Source organism: Balaenoptera ricei, chromosome 2 (genome assembly GCF_028023285.1).
Source record: "Balaenoptera ricei isolate mBalRic1 chromosome 2, mBalRic1.hap2, whole genome shotgun sequence".
Classification (NCBI taxonomy): Eukaryota; Metazoa; Chordata; class Mammalia; order Artiodactyla; family Balaenopteridae; genus Balaenoptera; species Balaenoptera ricei.
The window spans coordinates 94,415,867-94,431,628 of record NC_082640.1 but is presented as its reverse complement, the minus strand read 5'-3'; the positions used below and the strand labels follow the sequence as shown (position 1 = coordinate 94,431,628).

The following is a 15,762-nucleotide window of genomic DNA, read 5'->3' as shown; positions in this document are numbered from 1 at the left end:
TACCTGAAACTAATATAGTATTGTATGTTAACTATACTTCAGTTAAAAAAAATAAGATGAAAAAAAAAATTTCTCCAGTCCAAGAGATTAGTCAGATAGATAATCAAGGCACACTCATTCAGAATCACAAATATGTTTAAATACTATAGAGTTAATTAATTTTTGATAAGCAGGCTTACTGATTTTGGGGGTTTTAAGTGTTTGAGTAATTTTGGCTATGCTCTTCCACCTGGAATATATTTAGTTCAATCACATGAGAAGTCTTTTGAAAACAAAATTCAGAGATTGGAAACAGACCTTGGTTTTTGTCAAAAGTAGAGGTATTACTGCTTTTTTCAGTATGCCAGTTCTTTTCAATTTTTGCTTTAATTGCTGAAACTAGCTTTTAAAGGTTCTAAGATGTAATTATAGAACTTTGGAAATGTGATTAAACTGTATAGGAAGTAGGAAGTGGTGAAGCTTTTTAGGGCATGATTCAGCTCTGGATCTGGTAGCCAGAGGAGTTTCATGGTGGAAGAAATTACACAGTTAGAGGACTGTTTCATTAAATATGAACATGAAACTTCTTAAGTGAGCATGTATTAAGTTAGATTCTTTATGGCATTTCAACCAGGTCTATTTTATTTTAAAGACATTATTATTAACAGAAAGTTTTTTGTTTTGTTTTACTTTATTTTTTGGATGTAGGAGAATTCATCTGCATATAAAGACTTGACTGGGAGTTTTGTAACTATTTTGAAGCAAGTGGTTGGAGGAAAACTCCCCGTAGATTTCAATTACCACAGTGTACCAGCACCATGGTTACAAATTCAGCTGTTGAGAATACTAGGACTTCTAGGAAAAGATGATCAAAGGTAAACTATTCTAGGTAAATCTGATAGGCTTTAGTCATCTAGAGGTGTCATGATAAACCAGCTTCTCGCAATGCTTAATTGACTTAATAGTGATAAATAAGCCACTATAAGAAGTGTAAAAATTCAGGTTGCTGGGATAATCTTGGCTCTCTGCTTATCTCAATCCTACTCACAGTGCAAGATACCTTTGAAGCTCCATATGTTCTGTGAAACTTTCTTAACCATTCTAGTCTGGGGCTTGGGAAACTTTTTTATAAAGGGCCAGATAAATATTTTAGGCTTTGTGGGCTATATGTTGTCTATTGCAACCATTTAATTCTGCTGTTGTATACACCTCAAAAGCAGCCATAAATAATATGTAAATGAATGAGCACAGCTATGTTCCAAAAAAACTCTTTAAGGACATTAAACCTTGAATTTCATATAATCTTTTTGTGTCATGAAATATTATTCTTTTGATTTTTTTTTCAACCACTTAAAAACGTAAAAACCATTCTTAGCCTGTAGCCAATACAAAAACAGGCATCTGGACAGATTAGGCATGCAGACTATAGTTTGCTTACCCTGTTGCTCTAATTGGAACAATTCATTTGTTTGAATTACTCTTTTAGGCAGTAATTTTATTAAACTTTTTATGGGTGCCTTTCCAGTTACATATATTTTTGTAACTTTTAATTTTGCTGTAGTTTTTCAAGCTTACGGAAAAATTCCAAGAATAGTACAGGGAGCTCTCTCTACCTCTGTTCATCAATTATTTGTATTTGCTTTATCATTCTTCTCTCTCTGTGTGTGCATGTGTGCACACCTGTTATTTTTATTTAAGAATTTTTTTCTGAACTGTTCAAGAGCAACTAGATTTGGTCCCCTTGAGAGCAGGGACCATGGCTTGAGCCCCTGATGTGTTTCTGTCTTGAGAAAATATTATTAATCAGGTTCTGACTTTAGAGATGTGGTTCTGTTTTATACAGTAGGGTACATTTATATGCTAATACTTTTTTAAAAAATTTTATTTATTTTTGGCTGCGTTGGGTCTTTGTTGATGTGTGTGGGCTTTTCTCTAGCTGCCACGAGCAGGGGCTACTCTTCGTTGCGGTGCACGGGCTTCTCATTGCAGTGGCTTCTCTTGTGGAGCACGGGCTCTAGGGCCCATGGGCTCAGTAGTTGTGGCGCACAGGCTTAGTTGCTCTGCGGCATGTGGGATCTTCCCAGACCAGGGATCGAACCGTGTCCCTTGCATTGGCAGGTGGATTCTTAACCATTGCACCACCAGAGAACTCCTATATGCTAATTCTTTAGTCTCACTTTACTAAGGGATTGTCCTCTAGGCTATTATTGCTCCTAGTAATGTCTCCTCAGTGTCATGTCAGCATCCGTCTTTGGTGAGCTCCTGATGAGCGCTAACTGGGCTGTATCACTCTTGGTGTTGCTATTTTACTTTTTTCTATGTTTATGAATCTCAACCTTGATTGAAACCTAGGGTGAAAACCTGGAGTTGATGAAGCAGACACACACATTAGAAATGTTTGTCCTATTGTGGAGCTCTAGTTGGAGTTCACTAGAATTCTGTTTTAAAACCATGAATTTCATAGTAATGCATTCAGACCTCACTGGTCCAAAAGGATTTAATGCCGTCATATGTTGTCAGGAAGTAACTTTGGAGGCATTTAGTGAATTTACTAAATTCGTTAACTCATTATCTTCCTTCTTTCCTTCATGGATGAATTTGAAGAATATGTGCAAAGATGAGTATGTTGAATAGAGTTCAGAGAGCTCAGTTGAATAGAAATTAGGCTTAATTAAATGAATAAAGAGTAGAACTCTCTTATAATGTTATGGAACATTAGAATCTTCGTCCCCTTCTTTGTTGTCCCAACTCTAATAAGATTTTATGTTAACGTAGATTTCTTAAGTTATGATTAGCTCAGTGTGGCAAAGTAAAAATGTTAAGTTATTTCATAACAGGATTCTAATGTATTTAATTGAAAGAATTAATTTACTGGAAAAATCTCTTATATTTATGGTCTTTTATATCTATAGTTTGAATATTTTCTTGTGTTTTATAGCATTCTGCTTCTTAGGTTATTAACAGTTAGCTCAATCATGTCTGCAAATGTTTCCACATTTCATGTGGTTAATTATGACTCTTATGCTGGACATTGGCTTTTAAAATTGGGCAACTATACCATAATCTAAGTGTAGTATTACCAAATTTGGGGAGGGAAGGATTTGTAATGTCTACTATATGGTTGTCTGTAGAAGAAATGCTTACATAATAAAATGAGGAATTTTAGGATATGGTTCTGGATTTTCACTGGATAGTTATACTTTAGTTAAGATGCAGTAGAAGTACATGCACTTCATATTGAGTTTTACAGCTGTATATTTGAAAAAAAAAGACATTTTCTGAGAAAGCTGTAACATACATGATATGTAATTTGTATAGCCTCAGATTATTTTCATCTTTTTGTTTGTTTTATAGTGTAGTTTCTCCGCAAGAAACAACTGTGTATTCTATGGGTTGGTTTTTTTTTTTTTTTTTTTTTTGACTACGCCACGCGACCTGTGGGATCTTAGTTCCCCGACCAGGGATTGAACCCACGCCCCCTGCATTGGAAACGTGGAGTCTTAACCACTGGACTGCCAGGGAAGTCCCTGGGTATTCTGTGTTGATGGTGCTTTTTTCTATTAGTGTTCTTTGAGTTTACAAAACATACAAAAATATCAGCTGAGAAGCCATAGTTTTCACATTGGCCTCTTGGAGAGGACTTTTCCTTGGAGAAAAGGCTTGGTGGCAGAGTGCTAGGGCTCTATAAAACACTGCATTTTTGTATAGTATCTACCTCAACCCAGTAACTATAACTGTAATTGGTGACCATAAAGACACAGGAATGTTATTAATCTGTTAATTCCACAAAATATAATTTCTTTATTATTTAACATAAATGAAAGTTAAAATTTTCTTTCTGATGAACCTGGTACTGCTCAAAGAAAGACTAGTATTTGAATATTTTTTAAAAACTAAGTGTTTGAAATACAGATAATATACTGTCTGGAATAATCTGGTATGTGAAGTATTAGTGTAGTAACTTTAAACAGGTAGAAATATTATATTACGAAGAAAATTATAAAAGATAGCATGTTCAACCAAACAAAAACTTTATTTGTAAGTAGGTTCAGATTGAGGAAAGAGTTGATTGACTAGTCAGCTTTGATAAAGCAGGAAGTTAAACTCATGAAAAAGAACAAATGGAATCTTTAAGAAGTGAAATTCCCAATTCATAAAATTAATTTCTTTCACTTCTTTTCTGTAGATCCTCAGTTTTAAAGAGAGAGAAGTTTGAAAAACTATGTTTTATTGGGTTATAATACTATAATTCTACTGCAAATAAAATATCTTTTAAACAGGACAAGTGAATTAATGTATGATGTTCTCGATGAATCCTTACGAAGAGCTGAGTTAAATCACAATGTCACATATGGTAGGTAACATATGTAAATGCTGCTCTAATGACTAATAATGTTTTCAGTATTATAGCTAAATCTGTGTTAGAGTATTATAAATTTCAATAGAATTTTAAATGTTAATTTTTAAGGTGGTTTTGGGATTATTATTTTTCACTGGAAGCATTGAATAACTAATAGAAATAATTTGAAATTACGCCATTGTTTAAATGTTGACCTAAATTGACTATTATAATTGTCTCTCTTTTTAAGTCTTTATTTTTAAAGAGAAATTGTCTCTGTATTGAAAATGTCCATCAAGCATCTAATTGACTGTGAAGATAACCTAGTAGGTCCATTCCATACTTAAGGCAGTTCTTAAATGAAAGAATCAGTCAACTAGTCACCAAATATTTCTTAAGTTTTTGTTATTTATCAGGCCCTGTGCAAGATGCTTGGAATACAGTCGTGAATAAAATAATATTATCGTTGAGCTCACAGCCTAGTTAGATGGAAAGGGACAGGTAGTAGAAATGTTACAGAAGTGAATTTACAAGGTACTCTGGAGAATACAGCAGCTAGTCTTAGATGAGAGGGAGAACAAGGAAGGCTTTTCTGAAAAAGTGATATTTAAGAAGATAACTGAAGGATGAGTACGATATAGATAAGAATATATAGATGTGGAATAATGTACTTTTTAATGAAGAGACAATAGCTATTTATGTTAAATACAATTTTACAAAGTAATTTAGTGATAAGAGACAAGAGTGAAATGGGGGAGGAGGGAGGAGAACTGAGAAAAGTAACCAAAAAAACTTCCAATCTTAATAGCCAGAGGGAAGAACTCTTAGTTCTTTATTGATCAGCCTGAAAAAGCCCGTTGAAGAAATTGGGATATTTGGAGATATTTAAAGGATAGAAGTAAAACAGTTTGAATCTCACCTGGTATGGAGAAGGGCAGTAGAAGAAGTATTGAGAGATATAAGTCAAATGAGAAGTCATTTCTTAATCTGGTAAAATACCGTGAAGTAGGGGATGGAGAGCGTTACTTGTTCTTTCAGACAATGGTAAGCTGTGGATCTTTAAGAACAATGGTTGTAGAAGTGCAGAGTAGACTAGAGGGCAGAAATTGAACTAGTTTAACTGTAATAAAAGTGCTTGACAGAAACGCAGTAGGAATAAAAAGAAAGGATTGCATGCATAACACTAGTATGGAAAAAATAATGCACATGGTAGTGAATTGGGATAGTAAATTTTGAAGGATAGATTTGTGTTTTGTGTGTATAAATGGTAATTAAGGTAATAAGTGTGGTGTATTCATTTGTTCAACCAGTATTTATTGAATGCCTACAAAACAAAAATTTAATTTGTAAACTTGGTACAGATTGAGGAAAGAGTTGATTGACTTAACGTATTCCTCCATGCTAAGTGTGGGAGATTAAGGGAAGAATAAGGTAGACACAGGCCCTGCCCTTATAAGTGTATAGTATAATGAATAGTTGACATCATCTAGGATCCTGCTATGTAATGAGAAGAATAAGGTGCCAGAGATAAGGATGACCATTATTGAGGCAGGTGGTTTGGCTAGGAGCTGTCAGAGTATCCAGAGTAGTGTCAGAATCTTTGGAGGCAGCAAAAGTAAATTAAAAAGTTTTGCTTGAGATATAATCATGATCTAGGATAAGGGTTTGAAAGGCTCTCAAGGAATTCTGTTTAAAATCAATTGTCTGCTTTTTTTCCTTGCAGAAAGTTTTTTTTTTTCTTTCGGTAATTGACATTTCAGCTTTAATTTTTAAATTTTTTTGAATAGGTAATATATGTACATGGTTCAAAATTCAAAAGGTACAAAAGGGTATACAGTGAACAGTAAGTGTCCCTTTGACCCTGATTACCCACCACCCAGTTCCCTCTCCTGGAGATAACCACTGTTACTACTTTCGATTTAGAGAATACTGTACACCTGAGGAAATATTTTTTAATGTTCTCCATTAGGACATCCTTCTTTTATTAAGATTGCTGGGACCAATGCCAACAATTTATTTCTTTGTAGTCTGTCAGTCCAGTGTTTCACCTTGCCAGAGAAACTTATAGTTTCTATTGTTTCCCTTTTTTCCTTTATTTATCTTCTGTTTGTTCTACATTTCCCCCCGTATTTGTACTGATACAGTTTATAGCTTACAGTGATTTTATCAATGGTAGAGTGTTCTCTAGTAAACCTAATATAAATATCTTATTACTTAAAAATGTGAATTTTAAATTATAAATTTCATAAGGGCAGGGACTATGTCTGTCTTATTGGCCAGCATATCCCAGTATCTGGCACTGGATTACTCAGTGAGTAATATGTTTTAATTGAATTAAAAGAAGAGAAAGTTATTTTACTTTTATCAGTTATCTTATTGGGTTTCAGTCTTAATATTTTCTAAACTGTATTTTTATGAAAGTTTCATTATTATAACTTACCTTAGTGTCAAATCAAGAAATAAATCACATCAGAGGCATTTACTGAGTATCTGCTATGTGCCAGGCATTGCATAAAGTGATGTAGAGGATATGAAGAAGTATTAAATATAATCTTTGCCTTCAAGGAATTTACAGTATAATGGAGAAGATAACTTATTTATGAAAGCATAATACCAGTATAAGGCAGAATGCAAAGGGAAGATAAAGTCAATAAATATTACAGGAATCCAAAGGCGATAAAGATCACTCTGGGCTTCAGGGCACATAAAGATTTATTGATGTAATAGGACCTTGAAAGATAGGATTAAGATAGCCAGAAGGGAGGTTAAAAGTGGTTCTAAGGCAGAGGGAACATGAGAGAAGGTGTAGAAGCGGGGGTGTTTAAAACAGTTTCAGAGAACAGTGACTTGCCAGCCTGATTGGACAGTTCATAGTGGAAGCAGTGGGAAACCCATATTGTGGAGGTCCTCCCGTGGCAGCCAAAGGAACTTTATGCTGTATAAATCTGGAGGTATGGAATAGTTTGGGGCAGGGTACTGATAAGATGAGAAAGACATTTTTAGTAAACTATTTGGTAAATTGGGAGAATTACGTAAAATGGAGTATAAGGGATAGAACCATCAAAAGTAGATAGAAGTACTTTTCCCACTAAGTACACCTAAAAACTCTGGACATTATATGTAAAATAAACATATAAGACTCTGAAAGGTGGATAAATGAAGGTAGACTGGTTAGGGACCTTGGCATGCAAGGAACGACACCAAGGTGAGTACCCTAGGCTTTCTTTTTGCCTCATATACCCCAGACTGGGTACTGGAGAGCCAGCAGTCTGAAAATGCCAACAGGTGCAGACAAAAATGCCCTGAAAAAAGCCTGCTCTCTAGCTAAAGGACTAAGGGAAAAAGAGCAAACTAGCAAGACTGAAAACTTTCAGATAATAGCTCTTCTATTACAGTCAAGCACCACACAGAAAAAACTGTGGACCACCCACAGCAGCAGAGGCTGAATGGAGAGTCAAGATTTCCACCCTCACCAGATATAATGAGGTACCCCAACCCTTCCATGGGGCTAGTGGTGAAGACCAAGAGGGGCAGCTGCAGTTTCGTCCCTGCCAGATGTTAAGGGGGACCCTCCCTGGCATTGCCAGTAGAGATGACGTGGGAAGCCTGGATTTCACATTATCCAGGAGTAGGGAATAATGAGGTACCCCTCCCATCTTTCCTGAGGTGGCGTTAGAAGAAGCCTAGTGATGAGTTAGGGCTTTTAAACTGGTCACGTATACCAGGGCCACCCCCTTAATCTCAATGCAGGTTGTATAGGGAGCAGTAACGGGGTGCCCCTCCCTCTTCCAGGCAGGGCACCTCCATCCCCCATCCAGAAGGAACCAGCATCCCCTGCCTCTCCAAGTGTTAAAGGAGGCAGAACGGAGAATCTGGACTGCCACCCTCATTGCATGGTACCCGCATCTCCCTGTCAGAGTGGTGACAGTAGTTAACTTATTTAAAATGAAAGTAAAGTCTAGTCTGAAGGATACAGTGTCAGTAGAACTTCTTCAAATTTTGTGCATAATCCCACCCAAAATATCTATGATAAAACCACAGTGTCACAAATGTTAGAACGTTATTAATTTTTAATTTGTTAACTTTTTACTTGATGGTATTTTGATTAGGACCTGGCTTGCTCTGGAAGAGTAAACAAGGCTCCACGATGCATTTTACTTTTAGAAATCCTTAGAGGTTCTACAGCAAGTCCCCTACATACAAACAAGTTCCGTTCCGAGAGCATGTTTGTAAGTCCAATTTGTTCATAAGTCCGACAGAGTTAACCTAGGTACCCAACCAACAGAGTTGGCTATGTAGTACTGTACTGTAATAGCTTTATAACACTCTTCACACAAATAATACATAAAAAACAAACACAAAAATAAAGCATTTTTAATCTTACTGTACAGTACCTTGAAAAGTACGGTAGTACAGTACAGCCGCTGGCATACAGGGGCACGTTTGTATCTTCGAAAGTTTGCAACTTGAAGGTTCATATGTAGGGGACTTACTGTATTCTTTTAACCACTGCAGTGAGGAGACAGCAGAGTAATTGCTTTTTCATTTATGGACTTAGACTTTTGTAGAGTTGGAGAATAAAGGCTCTTAGCCTCTAAATTTTAAAATAATTTAAAAACCTATTAAGTTCATTTCAGCTCATTTATGCCTAGGTTGACTAATAAGTGCAATTTTTGAACTATTAATTTTACTTAAACTAGCTTTTCAGAAATCTTATGAGCATCTAAATATAAAAGTTTAGGTTTTAGACGGGTATTGGGAAGCTTTTGCTGTCAGTAAAACATCTTGATAGGAGAGTTCTAAATGGTAGAAATCCATAAAGGAAAATATGTCAGTTATGATAGAAAATGGAACATCATCATTTTTAATCTTACTTAGGACTAGCATGTTTGTTCAGGGTTTGACAAACTTTTTCTGAAAAGGGGGCTAGATAGTAAATATTTTAGGTTTTGTGTAGGTCATATAGGTTTTTGTCATATATTCTCCTTTGTTTTAAACCTTTAAAAATATATACCTAAAACTAATAATTTTATATGTCAGTTATATCTCAAAAAATGTAAAAATCATTCTTAGTTCACAGCTTACAAAGATAGGCTGAGGGCTGTGTTTAATGATGTGTTGCCTACTCCTGCCTTAGTTGATTAGTTAGTTGACTAAGGCTCTCTGTTTACTTCGTGAAGTCATAAAATCAACTTTTTTCATAGCACAGAGTAAAGACTTTTTACAGCATAACATCTGGATATATAAAGTATCTTTTTAGGTTCAATTGACTTACTTTGTAGGTTTTCCTTTAATTAAAGTCAGTTCCCTTCTTAAAGAGTTGTTTATTTCTTAAAAATCTTTCCTTCTGATTTCTTTTCTCTCTCCTTCTTTAGAAAGTATTTATTTATGTAAAGCTTTTTACTGGAAATTTATATGTGTATCAATTGATAGGCAACTTAGCAGTGTAAAACATAGTTGAATATTCAGGATCTATCTTATGTCCTGTACACAAACGTTTGATTGTTATGTTTTAAGCTTTTGGAAAAAGAGCAGGAGTGATTCTATCAAAGACACTATACGCTTCAACTATGTAGTAGAACTGTTTTTAAGTCTGCTGATTCTGTGTCTCACTTCTCATTCTGTGATTCCAAAGGACATGCAGGACTTTATGGTGCCTAAATGATTCTTCTTTACCATGGCGAAGCTCCAGCTCTTTGACTCATGCTCTTTAAGAGCGTTTGAGAAAAATTTTAGTATCCACTTTGATCATCTATTATAGTTATCAGATCTTTGATGAGACTAGAAAATCAAATTTGAACACTATTAAGATGTTCAGTAGATTTTCTATATCCTTGGAGGTTAATTGTTAAAAAGTGATTTGAAGATTTTTGAGTAGTGGCCCTATTTTGAAATAAATGCTAGAGCATCCTGAAATGATTATGTTGAAATAAACCACACTGAAATAAACTACATATACAGTTTCTGTGTAAAAGTGGTAGAAACTGCCTAAGAATAAATTATTTTGAAGCATTCAAGGAGTGTTGGAAGTATCTATTTATATAGGAACAATGAATGTATTACTTATGTGTCCATTAGAATGTGATTTCCTTGAGGGCAGGGGTTTTTGTCACCGCTATATCCATACTAGTAGAACAATGTCTGGCTCATAGGAAGTTTCAGAAAATACTTGTTGCATGACTGAATATATCATTCTTATCTATTAATATATATCATTCTCTTTAAATTGTACTGTGGTAACGTAATTCTAACAACTGTATAAAGCCTGAAAACAATAAAGTTCTTATCTTTGAAAAATTTCCATAAGTAAGATTTTTGACTAAAACTGACCTTCCAATTAGTTTGTTTTGTTAGGAGTTCTACACAGATATATTCTTTTATTATGCCTTAATATGATCCCTGACATTATAATATTTTATTTCTGTAGCTATTCTGTTTGAATGTGTACATACAGTCTATTCTATTTATCCTAAATCGGAATTACTTGAGAAGGCTGCCAAGTGCATTGGAAAATTTGTTTTGTCACCTAAAATAAATCTCAAATATTTAGGTAAGATGATTGGTTCTTTTGATGGAAATTACCAAGAGAGTTTTTGAAATTTGCTGGGTATTTGTCCTATGTCACTTTCTATAATGTAATCTTTGCTTCTAGGATTGAAGGCTCTTACCTATGTTATCCAACAGGATCCCACTCTGGCTCTTCAACACCAGATGACAATAATTGAATGCTTAGACCATCCTGATCCCATTATTAAAAGAGAGGTAAACTGGTATTTTGAGTAATGTATGTGAAGTGTTACAATTTTTAAACTCTGTTGGTATTATGGAGAGAGATTAAAATGGTGGGCAGCGTGTATGTGCACACGTGTGTATTTTAACTTTTGAGTGCATTTTATTCTTTCTATTGAAGTTTAAGGAACTTTTCTAAAAAGCACTTGTGTCAGTAATTACAAGAATGGTTTTATTTTTTTAATTTATTTTTTTAAAACATCTTTATTGGAGTATAATTGCTTTACAATGGTGTATCAGTTTCTGCTTTATAGCAAAGTGAATCAGCTATACATATATCCCCATATCTCCTGCCTCTTGTGTCTCCCTCCCACCCTCCCTATCCCACTCCTCTAGGTGGTCACAAAGCACTTAGCTGGTCTCCCTGTGCTATGCGGCTGCTTCCCACTAGCTATCTGTTTTACATTTGGTAGTGTATATAAGTCCATGCCACTCTATCACTTCGTCCCAGCTTACCCTTCCCCCTCCCCGTGTCCTCAAGTCCATCCTCTATGTCTGTGACAAGAATGGTTTTAAATTATGAGTTGGGACTTCCCTGGTGGCGCAGTGGTTAAGAATCCGCCTGCCAATTGCAGGGGAACCCTGGTCCGGGAAGATCCCACATGCTGCGGAGCAACTAAGCCCGTGTGTCACAACTACTGAGCCTGTGCTCTAGAGCCCACAAGCCACAACTACTGAGCCCATGCGCTGCAGCTAAGCTACTGAAGCCCATGCGCCTAGAGCCCATGCTCCACAACAGGAGAAGCCACCGCAATGAGAACCCTGCACACCGCAACAAAGAGTAGCCCCTGCTCGCTGCAAGTAGAGAAAGCCCGCATGCAGCAAGGAAGACCCAACACAGCCAAAAATAAAAATAAATAAATAAGTTTTAAAAATAAATAAAATAGAAAATGAAACAAAAGCTGTCAAGACAAGAACACTCTTAAAAAAAATAATAAAAAAATAAATTATGAGTTGGAGGAGTTAGGTCCAGTTACCTGTATAGGATTCATTAATATCTTTTTGGTCCAAGAATTGTATCAGTCGGAGACCTGAATTCTATTCCCAGGTCTTCCTGTCAGTACAGTTTTAAGAAGTAATTTATGATGATTAATTTTTTCCATTATTAACATCTATAAACTAGGCTAATGCAGTCCCTATTGAATATGTAGGAATGTTGAAAGAATAAAGATATCCCTAAAATGGTTTGAACTTTTTGGAAGGAAAGGTGTATAATTTACTTAATTTTTTTCAACTTTTTCCTTTTATAAAATTGCTTCAGTATCTACTTGGGTATCCATGTAGATATATCTGTTAATTCTCATGTAGAGAATCACTCTATACCTTCATTTAAAATGGTATATGGGACCTAGGTAAGAAGAGTAGATAGTTTTATTTCTGATTTTAAAAATAATAAAGATAAAAAGAATCTACTAAACATCTAAATTACTTAAAAGCAGTGAATTAAAAGTAGTTTATTGAGAGAACACTGTATTACATTAAACAACTATAATTTTTAAAAGATAAGATTAAAAATTTTGAATTTTAGAAGTACTATTTTTGAAATAATATTTTCAAGAAATTGCCATCTACATATATATACATATATGTTTTTTGCATTCATATTTTTAATCTTCTGAAAATTGTTACCTGCCTTGAATGAATCCAGGAAGTTTACAGATGTACTAATTTCTATGTGTGGACATTGTAGAAAAATGAGAAGATGCCAAGGGACATTAACAAATAATTATATGGCTCTTCCACTTTGAACAGACATAGAGCATGCATTTAATTTGTGTGGTTAAGTACTAAATTGAACACAGCTGACTTAGATACAGTTTTTTTAGTGCTGTATTTATTTATTAGGATCTCATTTAAAAATGAAGGTCAAAGGGAAACTAGATAACTTTTAAAATTTGAAGTCTGATCTGTAGTGAGAAAAGTAGCTTGAATTTTTGGGGAAGGGTACTGAGTATCAGTGGTGCCCCAAGAAGGCACTGCAGTACTGTCTCCTCGATGCCACTGTCACTTCTAACCTCCATCAGTAACTATATGGCAAGAACTTTGGTCCTGGGGTATGGAGTGACCTGTTGCTTGGGGCTGGGATTCCCTTTTACCTGATTTTATTACTTTTCTTTCATAGCAGGGAAAAAGAAGGCAAGAAGGAGTTAACAGAAAAGACCTTTACCCATGCAGTTCATAATACCAGTCCCCATTCAGTCCTGGAAATGCTAAATTTCATGGTCTTAGAGTAGGAAGTAAATTTGGTGTAGATTATCTTAAAATACGTGACATATAGAGTCTACAGGAAGCATGTCTGAAGCAGCTTCATAGGTTGAAAGCTATAAATACATGGGGGACCTATGTATTTATAGATTTTAAATGGTGTTAAGGATTAACTGGAAAAGTTTAAAAAAATTCAAAATCTGTTGTACTTGAAGTCCTGGGTATAAGGACTGAAAAATTAGAAAGAACCCTAAAGATAGATGAACAAATTTGATGAGAAGGATATGTGGAAATTCTCCTGCAGCTAATATTCTTGATCCTGAAATTCCAGTAAATGATGCTTTCTCTTTATTGCCCTTTGTCTCATACTGATTTCTGGGAACTATGATATTTTTAGAACCCTGATGTAGGGCCTCAGAAAGCCAGCCAAATGGGAGCTTACTCTGGTACTGGTCTTCCTTCATCTTACTTCAGGCAGCAAGAGGTATATGCCTCATCACTGAGAAAGCTGTAAAATGGTTCTTCCTTTGATACCCGAGATTCTGAACGTAGGCTTTGCTGGGCTTTGAAGTGCTTGCACTACCTTATCCATCCATTAGAGACCGTTTGCCCTTAGCTGACAAATCTATTCAAGTGTGGTTTTCTGTTGTTCGGGTAGTGTGGAAAAAGCATTTTGCAAAACTGGATTTTTATATGTGTATGCATGTATACACACACAGGCGCACGTGCAGAGCACACAGGCCTAAGTAATGTAGGTTTAAGAAGCTGTTACATTTTTAGAAAATAGATTATTAACCTTTTAACTTTTTAGTCTTTACATGGCCTGTCATATAGAGATGTCAGATCATAATTATCTATATCAATAGAAGGCTTTTGGACTTTGGATTACAATTCTTTTTTTTTTTTTTTTTTTGACAATAGTCTTACCTTTCTTAAGTTCTGTTCAGTTAAAATGTGCATTTCTTGAGCACCTATTAACTGCCCAGTAGAGCTACATAAAAGTGGAAGAATCAACTGTTATAAACCTATATGTTACAGTATTTATTTGTTATCATGCATAGTTTTATAATACTATTTTTATTTTTCTTTCTTAAATAGACTCTGGAACTTCTTTACAGAATTACTAATGCACAGAATATAACAGTGATTGTCCAGAAAATGCTTGAATATTTACATCAGAGCAAAGAAGAATATATTGTCGTCAATTTGGTTGGCAAAATAGCTGAGCTGGCTGAGAAATATCCTTTGTTTGGACCATGAGTCATAAAATACCTTTAGTTACACAGTGACTTTTAAATGATTGGTCTAGACGTGGTCACTTGCATGTTGAGTTCAGAGGCCCAGCAGTAACTTCCATTCCTGATATTCAAGCCTCTCTTGTTGTCAAAAACAAGAATTTGTGTAGACTTCCTAGGGGATGACTTTTTTCCTGGTTCTTTTTATTCCATTGGTCACTATTATCAGCAGGAGGATACAGGAATCTCTGTCTGATTCCTCTTAGAGCCCCTCCTTGTCTTTGACTTTACTTCCTACTCAGTTTCTTTCCTGAGTAAAAGTTCTTGTTGTTTTGGGGGGATTGTTGAGGGGATCAGGATGCTAAAATTTATCCTTTACACTACTGTTTATACTGGAAATTGTCACAGTAAAGTAGTTGGCAACTCCATTCACATGTTACTTTTCTTCACATTTGTTTTTTAAAAGTCAAAGGAACTTTGCAGGTCACGAGGTTACTCATCATTCTTTTTAAGATGTCTGTTGTTTAAATCTAAGATTGAATGAATGAATAATGCTGATCAAAGTATCTTGGAAATTGCTTAAGTGTAGTATTGTCCTAACCAGCGCTATAGCTCTGGCCAGCAGAATGATAGAATTTTAGAAGTGAAGAGGAATAGATTAGAAAAGAGGGTAAACTTGTTCAGATAGACATGTCACAACATTTAGCTTCTGAAGTGCATATTATTTTCCATTGTTTTTGTCCATAGTTAGCTGGAACATTTCTTTCAATTATTTCACAGTTATTTATTGGACACCTGTTATGTGCAATATATGGTGCTAGATAAAGCAACATGAACTGGTTTATTAAGTTTATTCAATAAGCTTTTACTGAGCACCTTTTTACATAAAACTGGAGTATAGAACAATTTATTGGCAGAAGTTAAAGGTATAAATGCCAAACTAGGATGAATTGAGAGTTATTTTTTTTTAAGATTTATACAGAAAGGATAATTTTAATAAGTGGCATCTGGAAGTGTACTTGTTCTTAACACTGTGGACACATATGCTCCTGATAATGCGTGGTTTATTCAGACAATGAATGCTGTATTTTCAGTGGGAGGAGATGTTATGCATCCTGATATTCCCAATAACTTTCTGAGACTGCTAGCAGAGGGTTAGTAAACTATTGCATTCTGCAAAGATTTTAAAATTAAATGTTTTTATTACAGAGTCCT

General features: G+C 35.1%; 1 protein-coding gene across 1 annotated transcript in view; it reads left to right on the top strand.

Moving 5' to 3' along the window:
• AP4E1 (adaptor related protein complex 4 subunit epsilon 1) overlaps nt 1–15,762 on the top strand; it is a 63,597-nt gene that overhangs the window by 15,682 nt on the left and 32,153 nt on the right. Inside the window, exons 7-12 of the mRNA XM_059913305.1 lie at nt 688–854; nt 4,260–4,333; nt 10,746–10,868; nt 10,971–11,080; nt 14,411–14,550; nt 15,589–15,701. Of these exons, the coding sequence (XP_059769288.1) occupies nt 688–854; nt 4,260–4,333; nt 10,746–10,868; nt 10,971–11,080; nt 14,411–14,550; nt 15,589–15,701 (727 nt within the window). The remainder of the gene's footprint in view (nt 1–687; nt 855–4,259; nt 4,334–10,745; nt 10,869–10,970; nt 11,081–14,410; nt 14,551–15,588; nt 15,702–15,762) is intronic.